At 39.9% G+C, this 16,972-nt stretch overlaps 1 protein-coding gene across 6 annotated transcripts in view; it reads right to left on the bottom strand.

Annotated features, from left to right (window-relative positions):
• Positions 1 to 5,916: 5,916 nt before the first annotated feature.
• DOCK11 (dedicator of cytokinesis 11) overlaps positions 5,917 to 16,972 on the bottom strand; it is a 77,543-nt gene continuing 66,487 nt past the window's right edge. For 4 of the 6 annotated variants that reach the window (XM_086850164.1, XM_086850162.1, XM_086850165.1 and 1 more), the window contains 8 exons: positions 16,441 to 16,563; positions 15,473 to 15,586; positions 13,537 to 13,683; positions 12,488 to 12,698; positions 11,973 to 12,166; positions 11,411 to 11,511; positions 10,021 to 10,159; positions 5,917 to 7,526 (listed from right to left, as the gene is read on the bottom strand). In XM_086850164.1, the coding sequence (XP_086706290.1) occupies positions 7,404 to 7,526; positions 10,021 to 10,159; positions 11,411 to 11,511; positions 11,973 to 12,166; positions 12,488 to 12,698; positions 13,537 to 13,683; positions 15,473 to 15,586; positions 16,441 to 16,563 (1,152 nt within the window). In that variant the 3' untranslated portion in view covers positions 5,917 to 7,403. Of the gene's footprint in view, positions 7,527 to 7,620; positions 7,634 to 10,020; positions 10,160 to 11,410; positions 11,512 to 11,972; positions 12,167 to 12,487; positions 12,699 to 13,536; positions 13,684 to 15,472; positions 15,587 to 16,440; positions 16,564 to 16,972 lie in introns of all 6 variants that reach the window. The other 2 variants (XM_086850167.1, XM_086850166.1) reach the window with 1 other exon arrangement.

Consider the following 16,972-nt stretch of genomic DNA (forward strand, 5'->3'; position numbering starts at 1 on the left):
CTCTGTCATCCCATGTGCCGCCCCTGCGCTGCCCTCCGCTCCCCGCCGCCCGTCCCTGCCTCCCGGACGCTCAGCACAGAGACACTTTACAGAATCAATTCGATTGGAAAAGACCCTGAGATCATTGAGTTCCCTTCCTCTGGAGCCGTCGGTGTCTCCCCGAGCCCGGACTTGGCCGTGCCGCAGTCGCGGAACCGCAGCGATGCCGCGGGATGCGGGCGATGCCGCACGGCCCCTGCGGGGACCGCACCCGCTCCGCGCCGCTGCCCCGCCGCCAGCCCCGTGCCCTCCGTGCCCCCTCACAGGGCACTGCAGAGCGGCCACAGACTCCCAAAGATCTCATTCTGTGAGTCAAAGTCGTTTTCCTTTTACGACCGGGTTCATACTTGTCTGCTACAGCTACTGAACCGTGCCCCAGACGGAGTATGGTTCATAACCTTTCCCAGGAAAGCAGCTACGTTAGCACATCCCCGAGCAGTTCTCTGCTCTTGATGTCAGAGCAGTTATTCACCCCCTGGCAGAATGCTGCTTTTCGAAATCCCTCCTGAAAATTCAGCTAATTTCTACAGTTCTCCTCTGTGCTAAAAATGCATATTGTTTTTTTAGATCTGCCTTCCATAAACTTCCCCAAACTCCCTCTGCTTCAGCCCCTTCCAAATAAATATGATTACTTGGAATTTTGCTCTCAGGTTTATGGGTGTTATGCAGCAAGTTTTCCAAAATTTTCACAGAATTGACAATAGGACATAAGTGCTATTTTGATACATTTCAGAAGAATAAAGTATTTGGGATAAGACTTTGCCTTCTGAACTAGAATTTTGTGGTAACTAGCAAGCTTGGTCCTAGTTACCACCCAAATACAGGTATTCTAAAAATAGTACAGATCCAGCCAGGAGAAAAGTCAGCTGAGTTTCAAGACAACCCACAATTTGTTAATAAAAACTTTTTCCTAACCCAACAGAATGTTTCAGTATTTACTTAGCTCCTCAAAGAGTTTTGCAAGAGTTCATCTGCTTTTTAGACACTCATTCTAGAAAAAGGGAAGTGGATCTTTTAATGACAGGGTGGGGAATATCCTGTGTTAATGTTGGGCTTTTTTTGCTTTTCTGCCTGTTTGTTTCCCTGTGAAATAAGAGGACTTCTAGCTGCTATTAGAAAGTTCCCAAGGACCTGGAATTATCAAATGAAAATGTGGTTTAAAGTTCCAGGAACATTTAAGCTGCGTGACAGAGATTGGATTGTGCAACTAATTTGAGCTAGCGTAGACTATGCCTGCTAGTGAGGACATTTGTAAAGTACAGCTGGTCCAAGCAACCCCTCTCTTGCTTTCAGTTTCCTTGCTGATGTTTTCTTTCCTTCCTTCTTTCTGTTTTGTCCACTCCTTCTCACAGGAGAGCCAATGCCAAGCACATATGCAATCGTTCTCTGCTTTTGACTTCCTGCCCATCAATGTTGCTGAAACATTTTTTCCCGTCTCTCTCCCTTCTCCCTGAATGCTCAACTAGTTGTCACCTTCCCATCCCGATTTATGGCAATCACAACTGCTGCCAGAGCCTTTGAACCCTGCCACCTACCAGAGACTTCCCATTTCTCAATCTCATTGAGTCCTGTCCTGCAGCTTTCTGTTGCAAGTCTCATGCTCGTTCATGTTCTTGTGGGCCAGTGCACTTGCGCTGTAGTGACTGGGACTCGTGTAGACACACCTGAGGTATCTTTCAAATGATCTGTTGAACAAGTACTTGGGGTATGGCTTCATGTTCAGTGTAAACTGATTTACAGTCATCTTACTGACCTGCCCTTGGCTGTGTGTTCCTGCCTTTTCCACCCACACAACCAAAGCAAATGATTGTGGGGCCACGCAGTGGGTTTGCAGATGCACAAAAATCCAACCTTTTTTCCTGTGCATGTTCCCTAAATCAGATTAACAAATGGTGCCAGTGCTGATGTGCCTGCACAATTATTAATTCCAGCAAGAGGCAACAATTATTAGCAGCACAGGGCCATGGGGAATTGTCCCTTTCGAGACCAGAAGTTGTTCCACACCAGTGTTGAGATTCCTCCTTTCTGATTTTGCAGAAGCTTCTGTCAATACTTCAGGTCTCAGCCGACATAATTACAGACGCTTCAGAAGATGGCTGGAGTCAGTTCAAAGAAGGGCTCAAAGAGAATACAGCTGGATATGAGGCACAAAAATCCAAAACTGTGTTGAAAAAAACCCAGTCTGACTCATGCAGCTTCTCATTTCTCGACCTTTGTCGTGTTCTTTGTTCTCTTTGGGGACATCTAGAATTTTGAGATACATGTTCACAGGAGACATGAACTCTGCAAACTCTGAACTGCTGCCCAACCCTTGCTGGAAATGAGAAATTATGTGGAATAAAACCCATCTCTTTTCAAGAGCATTTTTGGGTGGACATGGAACCAAGCATGTTTGTGCAAAAGTTGTATACCCCATCTCTGTAAATTCCATTACAAGCCCATGCATCAACTTTTCTGCTCATTATTCCCTAAGTATCAAGATCTATTTAATTCACCTATTTATTTGGCAAAGGAACTCCTTCACCCAACAAGGGAGGCAGGGCACAAACATGGTTTTACAGTTGTGTGGCCAAGCCTTGCAAGAGCCTCATACAGAAGCCTCAGAAGACAGACGTAGAAAATGCAGTTGGTCCTTTATTCTCCAGTAAATAAAAATTATACCTGACTTACATTACATCATGTAAGAGCTGGTACAACTGCCTGGGCATATACATTAGTCTAACCACCTTGTAAGTTGAGTTAGTTGAAGAAGACAACAATAAGTACATCCCCAAAGAGCAAAAGTCTGGGTTTGAAAATTTTAACTCCAGAACAGAGCAAAAACACAACCACAAACTTACTGGATATTTTTTAGGAAAGTAGGATGATCTGCTGGGATGTTTCCTTAGTTGTGATTCACATCTTGTTTCTACTGATAAATTTGTGTGCATTACTGTATCTGTTTTCCTGATGAATCATGTTTTCGAGACTTCCCTGAGCTGGATGTTGTAGTGCTCATGATCCTTTAGGATTTTGAAGTCAACATCTTCTATTTGTTGCTGAATAATTTAGTGTTCATGATTTCATTTGGTGTACTTCTGTGTTTGAAGATTCATTTTGGTAATCTTTAGAGGGTGCATATGTGATAGCTCAGTGCACTAGAGTTTAATCACATGAATCTTACCACTGGTATTAGCTACTGATCACTCACCCTGTTCTGTGAAATTAAGAAAAAAAATTAAAAAACAAAACAAAACAAAAAAAAACAACCCAAAAAACCCTAGGCAAAACATGTTTATTGGAAAACTTATTTTTCCTGTTTTTGTGGTCTTTTATTTTGACCTGGAATAAACTCTGAACTTGACTGCTATGTGATTTTCCCCCCTGGCTTCTTGTCAAAATTATTCAAGGAAGTAAAAAGAGCAGTATAGGATGGCTGGTCTCAGGAAGCTCTTGAGCAGCTCTCTTCATTCTCTGTATCCAGTACAGCAGTTAAGAACCAAGGCAACTGGGAGGTGCTGTTCTTTCACACATAGAAGGTTAAACAGGGCTCGTAGAACACTCACAGGTACAAGATGCAGGATGGAAGCTCTCCCATTGTGATTCTGGGGCAGCAGGTGTTAGATTTACATGAGAAGAGAGTAAATTACATCCAGCTGAAGTATTATATGTATATCACAATTGGTTTGCCACTGCTTGGCACAAACGTATTATTTGAAGTACTACAGTCTGTGGTTGCAAAAGAATTAGCTGTACACAGTGCTCCTCAACACAGTAGGAACCCCTTTTTTTGTTAGAGAACTCAGAGAACTCATCTCAGTGAACATCAGATCAACACGTGCTACTCTGCTCAAGTGGGTAATTTGGGTAAGATGTAGTTTCACTTCCATTAAATTTTTGAGCCCATAATTTCCACTTACATTCTTCTCCAGTTCTTTTGGGCCAAGTTACTCAAATCATGATGTGGAGTCCATGGCATTTGGTCTCTTTAGAAAGGGAAAACAAACATATTTACCTACTTTGAGACAAAGGTTTTATGTTTATGTAAAGTCTTATTGTTTATCAAAATACCATGTTATGTACGTTCAAAGGTCTTCTGGAACAAAACCAAATGTTATACACTACAGGTATTCTCTCATCCATGAGTTTTCATTTGCTGGCCTATCTCATGAAAAGTCCTGATATCAGAAGAAGTTTAGAACACCAAATAATACATAAAAATACATCATTTGCTGCAGTAAGTTCTTAATTCCAGGTCTTTGGTGGGGGAGGAAATGTAGCTGTAAGGTTATTTTTCTTAAAATGATCCCTCTTTTCTTTCTAATCCCTCTGCAGAAAGAAAAGCAGTAGGTCCAAGAGAGAAGATGTTTACTCTTTGCTTACTCTGTAAATCTCTAAAAGCAAGTTCTTGTATATAAAATACTGGCAGACCCTTTGTTGATTTGTATGTCCTGTTTGCAAACCATCTGGCTCTGACACATCCCATTATCCAGACCAACCCTGGTACTCAGAGTAGCCAACTCCACTTAATCCTCACAGACATTTCATCCCATTTCTTTTCCTTTTATGCAGAATTACCAAGGCATCCATTCTGAAGACATGATGTGTTACACAGCAGTTTTGCAGCAAAAACAATCAGAGGCATGCAAATAAAACACATAATGTAGCCAAACTGAGGTATAGAAAGAGTGTCTGCCAGCATGTAATTTGAAATATGTTCCATTAATTTTTCAAGACTAAAAACATCCTGCCATTCCTTAGGGAATATATGCAAGTAAAAAATGTTCATGAACAGTAGACATTTCTATTCTTCTCATACAGGTAGCAAATAGGATGTACCCAATGCATCAGCTACATAAAACAGGCACATATACAGTACACTCTCCAGCTATATCTGTGAATTAAGCTCTTTCAGCCATAAATAAGAGAAGATCTGTAGGATTTCTCTAAACTGGGACAATTAAGTCAGTAAAGGACAGATAGAGAAAATGTGATCATCTTCTTGGCACCATTGTTCAAAAACAGCTGTAAAACAATGGCCACTCCTCATCCTTTCTAAATTGATGAGTACACAAAGAAAAAACAAGTTGGTTTGTTACTAGTCTATTTATAACCTATCTAAAAAGGAGATTTTTCTGTAGAAAATCCAGAAATTTATTTAACAGGACAGAAGGTTAATCCTTAGGGCATATCATTTTTGTAATTCATTAAAACTGAAAATAAGTGTATCTTCTGAAATGCTGATGTGACTATATATTCTAACTGGACTGGTATTAAGCACTTCTTCTTTTTTGGCCAAATTACTGTGACAGCTTTCCAGTAAAAGACAGTGAAATGGCAGGACAACTCCAATATGAACATCTTAAGAAGTCCAGACAAAAATTTATCTTGGACCATTAATGACATCTGAAGATACAAGAATTTCACTGGAATTCCAGTAAAAATAAGGAATAGAAATTGAAAATTCAGCCAACAATATTATCTCAGAACATTAAAGACATCAAAAAACATGCATAGGGATCTCCCTGCAATTTCAGGAGAACTATTAGATTACCTGTAGTATTGGAAAGAGCTATGGTGCAAGAGCTTTTGGATGTCTGTATCTCATACATCTGCTGACTGTAGTCAAGATATGCCTTTACTACTGATATTAAAGGTCAGTTAGCTCCAAAAGTATCTTGTTTGACTGTTTGTATCTTGATTGACTGTTAATGAGCTTCACACCTCTTAGTAAAGTAATATGGAAAACTCTCACTATATGCCTTTAAGTATTATTTGTTGAAAGATAACAATCAGGAAGTGCTAATCATTTACACATACAAGTCCCTCTTCCTCTTACTGAAAGTTTGTGCTAAATTTAGAGCCTGTCTGGCACAAAAGCACATAGAAGCAGAAATATGGCTGGTTTGTTATAGGCACATCTGTATTTTGCTTGAAACAGCTAATGGGTGAATTTATGGATCACAACATTGTTTTCTCAGAATACGAATAATTGTAGGTATTTAGAATCATGCATAATAAACATTGTGAAATGTTGTCCAGTTACTATTTCAAGATAATTTTTGTCACAAAGATTTAGAAGCTTAACATTTTATAGACACTACAGCCAAGCTAAATACCCAGCTGGAGTCCTTTTATTATGGCATTTTGTTACACATCCTTAAAACCCCCACCCTTCCCATATGAACTACTGAAACCATATTTACAATTGATAAGGTTGTGAAAAACATGAATGTTAAAAATGTCACTGGATAAAAGAATTACTGAATTGTGTTCTTCCAAATATGAGGCATGTTATTAAAAAAGAGGCAGAGAATGCATGAAAGCTTTGGGAAGGGGAAGAAGGAATGAAAGAATTCTGGAAAATACATTTTCTCCAACTACTTATCAGACAAAAACAATGAGCTTTCAGAGAACAGATGTTTAACAAGAAGGAACATGCATGACTGGTGATGCTAACAAATCCCTCAATTTTGTATATGTTATTTTGATATGCTGCAATTTTTTAAACCACATCTCTCGAATTATTAGAATTTTTTCCGGAAGTTGTTAAAGTAACTTATAATTTCCAACTCAATTTAAGCTGTTCTCAGAGTTTATATCTGTGTGAGACCATGAGTGGCAAGCAGGAGAAAACTCATATCAAATGACAAATCTCTGAGGTTTGCTCTCAGTGAGTACAATCCATCCTCCCCTGCAGCTGTGACAGGTTACCCAAAATTGGAATCATCTACTGTAAGCTTAGCTTTCATGAAGATTACTTTAGAAATATCTGCTCTGTGGATGTATGAAAATTGTAATTTCTGATCTGGGTTTTAGTTATTCCAGACTTGGGCAAGTTTACTCTCACTGAGAACAATAGGGGTATGTGGACCCCAAGTCACTTTTTAAAGAGAAAGGTCTCTTACCAGTAAATACAATTTCTCCTTCATGCCCCCTGTCCAACGAAGCTTTTAGCAGCAGATATGATATAATGCTGATATCTATATAATCTATACTCCTTCTATTTACAAAGTAGTTTTACATTTTATTATATTCCATTGTACAACTTTACACAGTACATTGTTTTGATTCATAATTCAGCAATTCAACATGTATTTGGGTAATTGCCTTTCCACGTCCTGCTATTCATTTAGCTTAAAAAAAATAGTAGAAAACAAGCACAGTGGTGCAATGTCCAGGCACTTTCAATGTTGCTCAGCAAAATAAGCAAGCACCCTGTTTGAAAGCATGGCAACTTTTTTTGTGGGAAAAAAAAACAAACCAAAGCAAAACAAAACAAACCACCCCACAATTCAATCTTTGCTCATCATGGATGGTTTTAAACATCCTTTGTACAGTTCCAAGAATTCCTGAGAAGGCTCTGTGAAATATGACTGATATGTTTATATGTCAGCAGTGGGTTTGAGTGAGCAGTAACTTCCATCACCAGAGGTTCCGCTGATTGCGCAGAAGACGTGAAGAGAGTCCTGCATCCACGGCGAATGCATTGTGTCTTCATGATAGATCTAAACAAAGCAAAACAATCACACATTCAATACAGATTTCACTTCATTATGATAATCAAGCTGTTTAAAAAGGTATGCAAAAGAGATATCCAACCTTGTCTTCAAAGCTGTTTCACAAAGGCAGCGTAACAAAGAAATGAGAAAGAAGAGTAGTTTAGCGATTTCTGTAGCATTAATATATACACCATTCTGTATATTACTGGATCACTTTTAGTTATAACTATGCACTGTAGGAAAGAAACAGTTCTTTGTATAACTATTTTTTATTATGTCTTAGCAGTAACAAAATTCTAATAGGTTTTTATGAGAGCACAGGGAGTACATGCAGCTAAATGGCCCCCAAAAATCCCCCACTACCTGTGTCCAGATTTTGTACTCTGTAGCCTGAAGGACACTCTGGCAGCATAGGATCCAGCTGGAATGGCAGAGCTGACTGTGTATTTATTTTAACCAATGTGGTTAAACAGTCAAGTTAGTTACTTTGAAATTGCTTTAGTGAAACTGAGATCACTGGCCATCATAAACAGCTTCTGGATATCCAGCTTTCTGCCAGTCTCTGAAATTTCCTGGCCCTGTTCAGATCCAGTTTATCATTTTTTTGTGTTTACATTTTAGCTTAAAATATCTGTAAATAGGTCACAGGCTCATCTGCTCTTGCATCTCAAATGAAGGGCACTGCCTTGTGCTGCTTTAGGACACTGACAATATTTAGAAAAGCATAAGTTATTTGCAATGAGAACCCTAAGGTAATGCACTGTACTTTTCACATTTAACTGACTAATGTTGCAAAATAAGAAAACTTATTTCATTAGGTTGAATTTGTTAGATATTAGGTCATTTGATGGCAATGCAAAGTTCAAGTCAGCTGTTGTACATAATGTTGTGCAACTAAGAAGAACAGTGTTCATAAACATGGTGTTTTAAGCTGCCTTTTGAGCTATTACAAGAAGAAAGTGAAAAGTATATCCTTCCAAGGGAGCCCTTCACTTGGACAATTCAGTCGTATTTTGCCTGTTAAGCAAAGACAACACAGCCATGGATAAATCTCTTGAGGTAACAGGGTGTTTTAACAATGCTTCTTTGTTCTAAAATGATCTTAGCTATTGTACTTCGACAGTCCAGGACTGAGGGATTTGTTTTTGATTTGACTATTGCAAAATTCAAAAGCCACAGAAGTTCCAGCAGCTGCATGCAAATTAGATGTCTTGGCGCTGGCAAACAGAGGAAGCAGGTGGCAGTTCTTATGAACAACCCTCTCTGAGCAAAGTTCAGTAGTGGAGTATGCAGGTAGTGGCAGTGAAAAAACCAGTGTGGCAAATGTGCAAAATCAGTAGTTTCCACACTAAAAAAATGGTGGCCATGAGCAGAATAGAAGGGGAATCTAAAAAAAGCAACAGGAATGCAGCAGTCAGACAGATCCACCCTTACACTCCTACAACAAAATTCATCCCCATTGTGAGACTGTTTCCCTGAAATTATATTGTACTCTTCCATAACAAGACTCTGATTCCCATAAGCATTATTTTATTGCAAATTAACCTTATTTACAAACAGCATCCTAGTGCAGTTGTATTATTTTGCCACTTGCAGATTTTTCAACTGTAGTGTGAACAACTACTCAACTGACCATGGAATTTGCCTATCCATTTTTAGTGAGTTAACATGTTGCATATTTAATTCATAGTCACACATAGACTCTGTATTGACTCCCTGGGAGATCCTGAAAGCATTCTTCTAAATTTCAAATTCTATGGACAGCAATGCAGTCTACATAAAAATCTAAAATATAAAATCTGTTGATTTTATATCCTTGATGCTATAGATCTACAAGCTTTCTTTTGTCATAATGAAGGCAAAATTAAAGAGTAGAAGAATGCAAATTACTTCAGAAAGCCAGTTCTCATCTAATTTCACTGCATAATACTAGATAGAAGTACAACTGCTCTTTCAATCTCTCACCTCTCTGATGCTACTATTCAAATGTATTTTCCTAGAAAGATCCAAGAAAACATAATAACATAGGTCAGGTATATTAGCACGAATTTTAACAGTGCATATAAATGGCATGTTGGCATTAGGAAAAATTATAAGAAAGGATATATAAGGAAAAATAACATATTTTTAAAAACCCCATAAGCTGGATATAAATGAGGAAATGTAAATTCTGCCGAAGAACTTTGACCTGTGACGTCTTAATAATTTGCAGATATGATGCAGAACGTGGCACAGGATTCTGGTGACTGTGGCAGGCAGTGATGTGTCACTGAAGACTCCACCCTGCAGCACTCTGAATACCAACATCAGGCTGAGACTTTCAGTCAACAGAAAGCAGTTTTAGGAATCCACCAAATCTACTCCTTAATTTTCATGTTTGCTTACTCATCTGTTTAGCTACAGAACACGCGGAGTGATCACATTTTCAGTTCCCAGCCAGTTTTCAACTAAGTCAAGCACAGAGAGCCACATCCATGGGCTCCCACCGTGCAGTACGTGCCTGTTCATGGATGATGTCAGAAAGCTCTTTCACCATATCCTGAAAGTTTGATTTTAACCCCTCATGGTACTCCACTTGATCCTCCTTAATGAGACGCTCGTTGAGCTCCAGAGCAATTCCACAGGCTTGGATAAACTTCCTGGGGAGGAAAGGAATGAACTTGGGGCATTACAATAGTCCAGTCTTCTACCAAAGCAAGCAACTGAACAGACAGGCAAATCTCAGTATTTCCCACCCCCTTTTCTTTAGTGTTTGGGGCAAGACATATTCCAGGAGTATCCCTGGCACAGTGAATTGGGGAATGCAACACAGATACTGGGCTTTCTGCTGGAGCTCCTTTGGGCCTGGATCCTCAGTAGATGGGACAGCCAGTCCTGCAGGGCTGGCCAGAGCTGGGTGCATGTGACACAGCAGGGCAGTCAGAGGTCAGGCTCCTGGCAGCAGAGACACCCTCCAGAAGGAAGTTCACACCATGGGGAGCTGTAATCCTCTTTCTGGGGTCTGTTATTCATTCCTTGCTTCATCTAATACACGTATTTTCCTTTTTTATAAAGCTCAATAAATATAAATTCCTAACTGAAATGGAGATTGTGTTTGCACAGTAAGGCTGGAAAGTAAAGCCATGCATGGCATGTTTTCAGGGACTGCTCCCTGATTGCCAGGTTACTTGATACACAGAAGGAGAATGGGATTGGCCCAAATGCTGGCTCTTCATACAACAAGAATGGTGAAATGGGTGAAATGGGAATCACCAGCACAGAGTAAAAAATGCAGGGGCTGGTGGACAACTGGTTACATCTGGGAGGTCCAGAAAAGAGTGGGGCAAAGACTCATCATCCTAAAGTGAAACAAGAGTTGCCTAATTACATCTTGGGGGACACTTTCAAGTGGGAGGTAAAACTTATCCTAAGGGACAGAAAATGGAAAAACACTTGTGTAAGTCACACAGTTTTAAAAATTAGCAACAGAAACAAGAACAGTGTTCCTCCATAAAATGGGAAAGGAGATGCTTAAAATATTTCAAGTTCATCATTAGGTAGAAAAAATCCCCTTGGAAAAATGGGCAAACAATGCACAGTATCAAAGACCCCTGAACACAGGACTGTGTTTCAAGCTTTCAAACATACTTCATGTGATAATCTCAAATACCCACACAAACTGTTGAAGCAAATCTCCCCAGAGCACAGCCCTGGACCTGGGAATTCTTGGTATATGTAATTTCATTGGCTTTTTTCATATGTGTGAGCGCCCACAACCCACAAGACTTAGATCTTTATAAGACATATCTAAATATCCAGCATCTTCTGAGTTTGGAGACAGACAAAATTATAAACAAAGCAGGTACCATCTTCCAGCCAGCTGCTAGTTTTTATTACATTAGAAATCCTACCTGAACATTTCTTTCAACTCATTCACCTTCTTAGCAGGATATTTGCTGGATTGGCTGTCACTTAGGAAAGCTCTGGCATAGGCCAAAGGACCAGCATTAACCTAGAATGAAAGAACTTTAAGAATTTATGCTAGAACTACTGCTGAGATTCAAAGAGATACCAAGTTTGTTTCCTCATATTTTTCCTCTAATTTCCATGTGGAAAAGCAGCACGGTCTGAGTCCTAAGTCACTTATCCAGCTTGAGAAGCCAGGCTAACAATAGCTTTTTGTGCCTGATTCTTACAGTCCAATCTTGAAGACTTAAGTATATTTCACAGTTACTTAATGCTAATTAATGTGCCATTACACTTGGACTTGTCACTGTAAACACCACTGGAGAAAATGTTTATCCCCATGAGCCAGCTGGTGGTGTAGCACTGAATGTGACAGGGAGGCTGTGCTGGCTGCAGCCCTGGAGCCCGGGTAGTTAATGATTTCTGGGAAGTAAATGTGTTGTGACGCTGCTTCACCCTGAGCTATGTATGGAAATGCAATTCTGGACAGACATCAAACAGACTGACCTGCACAGAAACACAGCCCTGCAGTTTGAGCTGCAGCTGGATCATGTCAACGTCACCACCAGAGCTGCAGAGCTTCTGCAGCTCTGCTGTCTTGTCCTTTATTTCATCAGTAGCGACATCAATTGGTTTTAAATTAACCTGATGTTCATAATTGACCGGAATTCTCTTCTTAACATATGGAAAGGAGTTCAAAGCTAGCAGAAACAGCAAAAGAAATTTATAGATTGAGAAGTCATGCAACACATAGGAGTACTCTTCATAGAACATATACAAGCAGATCCTTGCCCTTGGGGATGTGAAATCCCAAACAAGGCCATAATTTATCAGTACTATTTTTTAATCTGTAAAAATGTGCACATAAAAACACAGGGTAAATTCCCCCTCCCAACCAGAATATTGTCTCACAATTCTGATTAAGCCGAGAGAATTTGTCACACTTCTGGAATATTTTCATGAGCTAGAATGGTCTCCTAATAGTTACTGATACTGTCTCATGCTCAGATATTTGTACTTACTAGTTAGAATGGTCCTTTTTTTACACTGTTCTTCCACACTGCCATGCTTTTTTCCAGATAAAGTGTAAGGCGTTTCAAACACAAATCTATTGATATTATGATTTCTTTCAAATTCAGTTTTTCTTTCAGACATTTCTTTGTCTTCAAAGTAGGGCTTCACGTAAGTCACTTGAATATGGGCATACTTGGGATCGAGGTCTTTAATATTGACCTATGAAATAAGAGGGTTACTCACAGAAGAAGCAAAGGTCAATAAGTTATAATTGGTTAATTTATTCACTGGGATGTGATTTAAACTAATTCCCTGCTGACCCGGCCTCACTGCATGAAGGCCAGTGACACGCCAAATTATCATTTTGCCCTCAGCTGGGATGTCTAGACAATCCACCAGCAGATAAGACAAGGAGGTGTAGCATAAGAAACACATCACCTGGTGCCAAACAAGCTGTTTCTGCTGTAGACATTCATGTCCCCTGATCCATCAATGCAGCACAGGCCTGAGCTACTCAGTCCAGACTGTGATCCAGTGCTCATACAGTGCTGGGCCAGGCAAACCTGCAGGTTTGCACTAAACCAGCTTTGGGATCACCAGCACTGTCTTTGGTAGCCTGGATAAATCCCACTGCAGCCTAAGGGTGTGCACAGCTCTTGCAGGGGGCAAAAATAAGTATTCCGCATGATAAGAAAGGAGCTAAGGCTGCAAGGCCCGAAGAGATTTTCTCTTAGACTTGCAGCACCAAAGCAACAAGAAGTAACTGTGCTTCCAGTTATCTGATACTCTGTGCTGGTTTCTAAGGCTTTCAACAAAGCTCAGCACGATGGGGATTGCAATTTCCCAGTCATAATTCACCCCTGGGAGCCACAGCAGCACCAGCACTTGTCAGGCTGTGCAACATATCCACACACAGGAGTACGAGGAGGCAATTGGATGCAAAGTGTTTGTAACAGAGGGTGAAGGACAGGGCTCATTCTTCCCCTTCCACTGGCAGAAGGAAGGGATGCTCTGTCATCTTCCTTCAGCTCCACAGAGCAATGCAGTTTAACTCTACCTTATTAGAATCCTGGATAATCTTTACAGTGTCTGACCCAAATTTTTCTCCATAAAGTTTAAGAAGTCTGAAGGAGATCTCCGAGAGGCCTGTCAGTTTGGGTTCCTTATAGACATATTCCTTCCCATCTTCTTCCTCAAAGAATGTCTGACATTAACAACAACAAAAAAAAAAAAAAAAAAAAAGTAAAGAATTAAGCAGTGAAGAATAGCTGTATTTCTTCATTTGGAAAACTTTTATCTTAGATTTTTTGCTTTTAAAGCATCTTCTGCTAACATTTTAAAAAGCCAGAAAGGTTTGGAAGGCTATGTCTCACAAAGTCTCACTTGAACTTTGGCTGTTTGATAGGTTACTTTGAAAATGGTCCAAAAAAAAAATAAATTCTTCAACCAACACAAACACAACACATCATTACTTCAGTATAACCAGTGAGAAATCTAGACTATGTGGTAGATGGTTTGACCTTTTGGAAGGCTGGAAAGAGACAAGCAGGAGAAAAAACCACAAAAACAAGGTACAGAAAAGGAGCAGAATGATATGTAAGTTGAGGAAGCCCTGACAGCAGAGCCACAGGAACAGTCTAAAATTAAGGAATTTGTGTAAGCTGCAAGAGACTTACAAACATTAAAAAAACAAATGTGTTTCCTGTGCTTTAATTCCTCTTGTATTCAGGGAAGTGGGATTTGGTGCATTTACTGTAAGTGGAGATGAAAATGCATCAAAGGCTGTGCTTGCATCACCAGTCTTACACATAATGGAAACAGCATGGGAACTTCATGGTTTGGCAAGCTGTTCCAGTTAGAACTTGTGACACAGCGTTAAGCTATCTGTGTAGATGGAATATAAAGCCAGAAAAGCTTTCAAGTGCAAAACTGGATCAAGTACTGTTTGTCAGGATGCTACACAGCTTATTTTTAAGGGCTGATCCAGTTATTTCCAGCTTCTGGAAAACAAAGCTAGCAGTTGTTTCCTTTTATCTGTTGCTAACCTTATTTACTTTTTACATATCCAAAGTTACAGAGAAGATGATGCATGTTTGCTGCAGCAAAAGTCACTACTCTGATATGTTGTGACAGTGACATCCAGAGGGATAAACCCATGATGGTTTCAGGGGTATTCATCACCTCCTCTAAAAGAAGGAATAAAGAAAGGCAAGGCTAATATAATTCACATGGTATTTTCTAAAGAGGAGCCCTGCACCTCCCCCTTGGTTATGAGTCCAAAAGCAGAAGCAGGTTGTTCAGAGACAGAAAGGACATGAGGGTATCACACTTCATTAACTGCTTTAGGTGGAGAAAAAAAATAAAACCACAACTGCTTTAAGCTCAGAGACTTCACGAGATATGATAATATCATGCCACTTCCTGGCACTTCTGAGTCCCAAGTCTTATCCAGTTTTCCAGCTACCTCAGCTAACAAAAGTACTATCTATCTCTACATGTGTGTACATGTTCTCTACAGAACCTATCTCTACATGTGTGTGATCAACACTGATAGATATTTTGCCTCCAGCTTCTCTCATAACCTTTTACTCTGCTAATACCCAGAAGGGAGCAGCATTTTTCTGTAGAACAAAATGTCTGTTACTACTACTGTTTATATACTATGTTCATAGTTATAAACTGTTACTAGTTATTACTGTACACACTAAACTGTGTCTGTGTAACCTACAATAACTATAATGACAAAAAAACGCTCAGTGTTTTCTGAACCCACTAAGCCATTTCCTAACTGCTGACTTGTTTTATGGAAAGCCTACCAGCAGAATCATAAACTTTATAATAAATCAAATTCTCCTGGAGAGCCAAACCCTCATCCCCAATATACAATTCCAAAACACTCACACAGACACACTGGTGGCTGCACCAGAGGAGCTTTTCTTTGGGGGCCAGGATGCCTGGTGAGGGGTAGCTGGCAAGCCAGTGTATATACTTACTTGTCCATAAAAGGCCACTCTAAAAAAGGTTCCAAGAAGCCTCTTCCTTGTGTGCATTACTTCCAATATCTTAGCATATGCTCCATGGAGTGTTCTGTACAGCTGGGTGAGTTTCTGGAAGTCAGATTTTCACATTATGATGAAAGCAGGATTTTCCAAGCAGGATATGCTAGCTAACACCAGAAGCTACTGAGATACCTGAACACAATCCTCTGGGGAACTGAAACCTTAATATCTAAAGAGGTTGAACTCATGCAGTCTTGTTTGAAAAACCTGGTTTTAAGTACATGCTTAGTGTCAGGTCTGCAGGGTGCCACAAACTGCAGTAACACCACTGCCCCTGGAGAGAAGGCTGTCTCAGCATGTCTCTTGGCTGAGCCTTCACACACAGAGCAGCTGGCAATATTTTACCCAGGAAGTTTTTTTTTTATTAAAAACAGGTTTACAATGAGAAAGTAGATTGAGGTAAGGCTTCCCCCCCCAGCTCCAGCTATATGGCTGGATGTTCTGTCATGGCAGAGGGAGGGAAAGAGGACCAGGATTCAGCTGAAGCACAGGTCACAGCACATGGTGGGAAGGAGAAAGGCTGAGAACAGCTTTCTTCCTTTCCACTTGCCACTGAATTATCCACAGATCTAGTCCTTTCTTTGGACTGTTCTCATTCTGTGTTTTAAAAACCTCAGGTCTCAGAAAGAATCCATGATGAACATACGGAATGACCACAGTTTTATTTTACAGGAAGGAAGACGGTAATGGTAACGTGAGTAATTCATGTCATTAGCTTTGATAACCACCTTTCAGTTAGTTTTCACTAATTTCTTTAATGACCAACAATGAAATACAGTGCGTGCTTTACTGACGCCAATTCAGTAATTCATAACTTCAAAAATAAAAAAATCCCCTGGGTTTTTTTTTCTTAGCTGTCTAGAAAATTACCTGCTCTGTGAAAACTAGTTCAAAATACCCACCTCAAATTCACGCCGCTTTTCATAAATAGGAATGATCAGTTTGGAAACTTCAGAAATTATTTCATAACGCTCTGCTTTCCACAGGCCATCTATACACTGCTCCAGCAGCTCCACCAGGACCTCCTGTGACAGCAATCAAATGGGTGGTGTTACTAACACTCCAAATTAGAAGATAAAATCATTTTAACTTCAGATACTCTTATCAGATCCCAGAATAAGTAATTGCAGTTACATAAATTTAAACCCTGTGTATTCCTGGCCTTTCTAAAGGCATTCTAAACTTTGGTGAGGGGGAAGGGGAAGAAGAAGAAAAAGGAAAGCCATTTTTAAAAAAATCATTAATTCTTCATAAATCATTAGCATAATAGCCAGCACGTGTGTCCTGGTTATTTAGTTACTTTCCCAGGAAAATGCAAAAGCTCTGGAAAGTATGGACATGACAGCACTGGAGATCAGGGGTGTATGAGTATGAAACATGTCCAAGGAACAAGCAGCGGGCTGTGATGCCAAGGATCCTCAAGCCCTGATGAAA

This window comes from Cyanistes caeruleus, chromosome 14, assembly GCF_971803275.1.
Source record: "Cyanistes caeruleus chromosome 14, bCyaCae1.hap1.1, whole genome shotgun sequence".
Taxonomy (NCBI): Eukaryota; Metazoa; Chordata; class Aves; order Passeriformes; family Paridae; genus Cyanistes; species Cyanistes caeruleus.